The 2,528-nt window shown below is 37.3% G+C and overlaps 1 protein-coding gene across 10 annotated transcripts in view; it reads left to right on the forward strand.

The window, feature by feature from the left end:
- Hmbox1 (homeobox containing 1) overlaps window positions 1-2,528 on the forward strand; it is a 236,691-nt gene that overhangs the window by 156,060 nt on the left and 78,103 nt on the right. For all 10 annotated transcript variants that reach the window (XM_023714679.1, XM_023714675.1, XM_004630703.2 and 7 more), the window contains one exon: window positions 929-1,039. In XM_023714679.1, the coding sequence (XP_023570447.1) occupies window positions 929-1,039 (111 nt within the window). The remainder of the gene's footprint in view (window positions 1-928; window positions 1,040-2,528) is intronic.

Raw genomic sequence — 2,528 nt, forward strand, 5'->3', positions numbered from 1 at the left:
ATAGCCAAACACTATATTCTTTTCCTTTGTGGGGGAGTATATGTGTTAGAAGAGCGTTTTTAGCTGCTAATATTTCTTCAGTTTACAGTGTAGCATATGTCTTAAAAGTCTGCCAGTTCTTTTTTATACTAATGCTGATGATTCTAAAAATGCCTAGATGAATTAACAAGCCAAAAACCTCATTGGAGACAATATTTTCAATGACCCCTCCTGTCCTAGCTCCTAGTTTTTTTAAATTAATTTATTTCAGGCCAGCGAGATAGCTCAGCAGCATAAACACCTGCCTGGCAAGGCCAAGGTCCTGAATTTGATTGCTGGTGCCAGAAAAATTAAATTAAAATTAATTTATTTGTATTTAGATTATTGTTAATGAGACAGTGTCTTGCTATGTAGTCCAGGCTACTTGAATTTACTCTGTTGCCCCTTGGCCTCAAACTCACAGCAGTCTTCTGCCTCAGCTTCCTAAATGCTGAGATTACAGGTGTACGCTATCATGCTAAGCTAACTAGCCCCTATTTGAAGGGAGGGTGTCAGTATCTGTCATGAATGGCAAAGCTTACTGACTGTGGTTTTCTTTTTTCACTCAGTATCTGTTAAAAGATAGAACCTACAGCATGTGAAGCTTTTGACAAATAATTACTTACGAATCTCACCATTTATCTCATATTCATGGACCTGGTTTGGAGATTAATTGAGAGGCTTCTGTAAAACCTTGGTTAGTAAAATGCTTTGCCCACTAATAGTTAATCTCTGAGTATGGCCTAACCAGTGAAGTCAGCCTACTAAGAAGACACTGACACAAGCTGCACTGTCTCCTTAGAGAGTGACACAAAAAATAAACCATCCTTTAAACAAGAACCATTAGAACCCTCATTAACTTCACTGTCATTTCAGTGCCCCCTAAAAGCTTTTTTTTTTTCCTACATAGGTATCAGTCAGAGCCGAATCTCTCATTGGCTGTTACAGCAGGGATCAGACCTCAGTGAACAGAAGAAAAGAGCATTTTACCGATGGTATCAACTTGAGAAGACAAACCCTGGTAAATATAATTTCTTTTTTGTTTATTGCATCTGAAGCAAGGTGAATGTAATTAATTCTTCCATTGAAGTTTAATGATATATTTTAGCAGATATATTACTACTTCATTACTTGATCAGTATTTAAAAATTGAAATTTCTTTCTCTTTTAATCCTTCCTTTTCTTGACTTTATTAAATTTAATATGTATTAGCACATATTTTCAAATAGCCACATTCCTGATTTTTTGTTGTTGTTGTTTATCAAAAAGTAACTATAATTTTTTTTTTTTAAAAAAAAAGCAACTATACTTCAACTTCATAGCAAATGAAAACAAAACACATTGGTTACAAGATTACTAAAATATCAAATAATAAATCTCACCGCAAAATTTATAAGACCTGTATATAGAAAGCATTACAGAAAAATTAAAATTTTCAAGAAACATTTTAAGGTGAAACACTTGAAGATAAAAATTTTCTATGCAAGTCCAAAATACTTGAAATCATTAAAACATTTTTGAAAAGAAAGAAAAAACTTTGAAAGCAAACAGCCACATTTCAACGGTTTAACAACAGTCAACATATGACTGGTAACTGCCATGAGACCAGCACAGTTTTAAGATACATTTGAAACAACACTTTGAACTCAGTGCTAAGCAGCCTTCCCAAAAGACATCACTTCTCCTGTCATTTACAGCAGAGCAAGTCAGTGGAGAGGGACACAAACTTGGCACCTAGTCTGTTTAACAAGGTAGTCTGATAGCGATAGCAAGGGTCCCGCTGGGTAGCCAAGGAACTGTGCCCAGAGGTTTTATAAATCTGGTCTATTCCAGACAAGCCATCAAAACCTGCAGTGAGAGATTGGTGACCTCAAGGAGAGCTGTTCAGGGTGTCCCACCATATGTAGGGCAGAGGAATAACAAATTTGGAGGACAAGCACAAGTGAACTGTTTCAGGCAGTCAGCCTCTGCAAGAGTAGAGACTTTTGTCTTTGATTTGGCACTTAGAGCAGAACTGACATTTTGCCTTATTATGGTTGTTGAGGTTGTGTCTCACACTGCAGTTCCAGGGTGGACCCCAGGCTCTGGCAGAGACTAGAAAATTGGAAAGAGGCCTGAATGCTGCTGTCAGATGGTGGCAGTTTTGCAGCTGCCTGTAGCACTGCAGAGTAAAAAATGTCTACTCTGAGAGTCTAGTTTTTAATAGTAGGCTGGTAGTAGTTTTCTGGAGTTGCCCTTTTAAAGGTTATTTTGCTTTTCACGTTATTTTATACTTAAGTTTTTCAGAACTAGAATTAGGACTACCTATCACTGTAAAACTGGAAGAAGTTGAACCCAGGGTGCTAAAATGGGAAAGGATCAAAAGTATTCATCCCCTTGAAGGTTAAAAGCTGCTTTTTCTATGAGATAGTGCCTTTTAAGAATAAGTTCCCTGGGGGCCTGCCCCTTAGCTCAGTTCTTTAAGTGGCTGCTTCAACAAAGCAGTCAGGCTCAGACTGCTGTGGTTTGAT

This window comes from Octodon degus, unplaced genomic scaffold, assembly GCF_000260255.1.
Source record: "Octodon degus isolate 3935 unplaced genomic scaffold, OctDeg1.0 scaffold00036, whole genome shotgun sequence".
NCBI lineage: Eukaryota > Metazoa > Chordata > Mammalia > Rodentia > Octodontidae > Octodon > Octodon degus.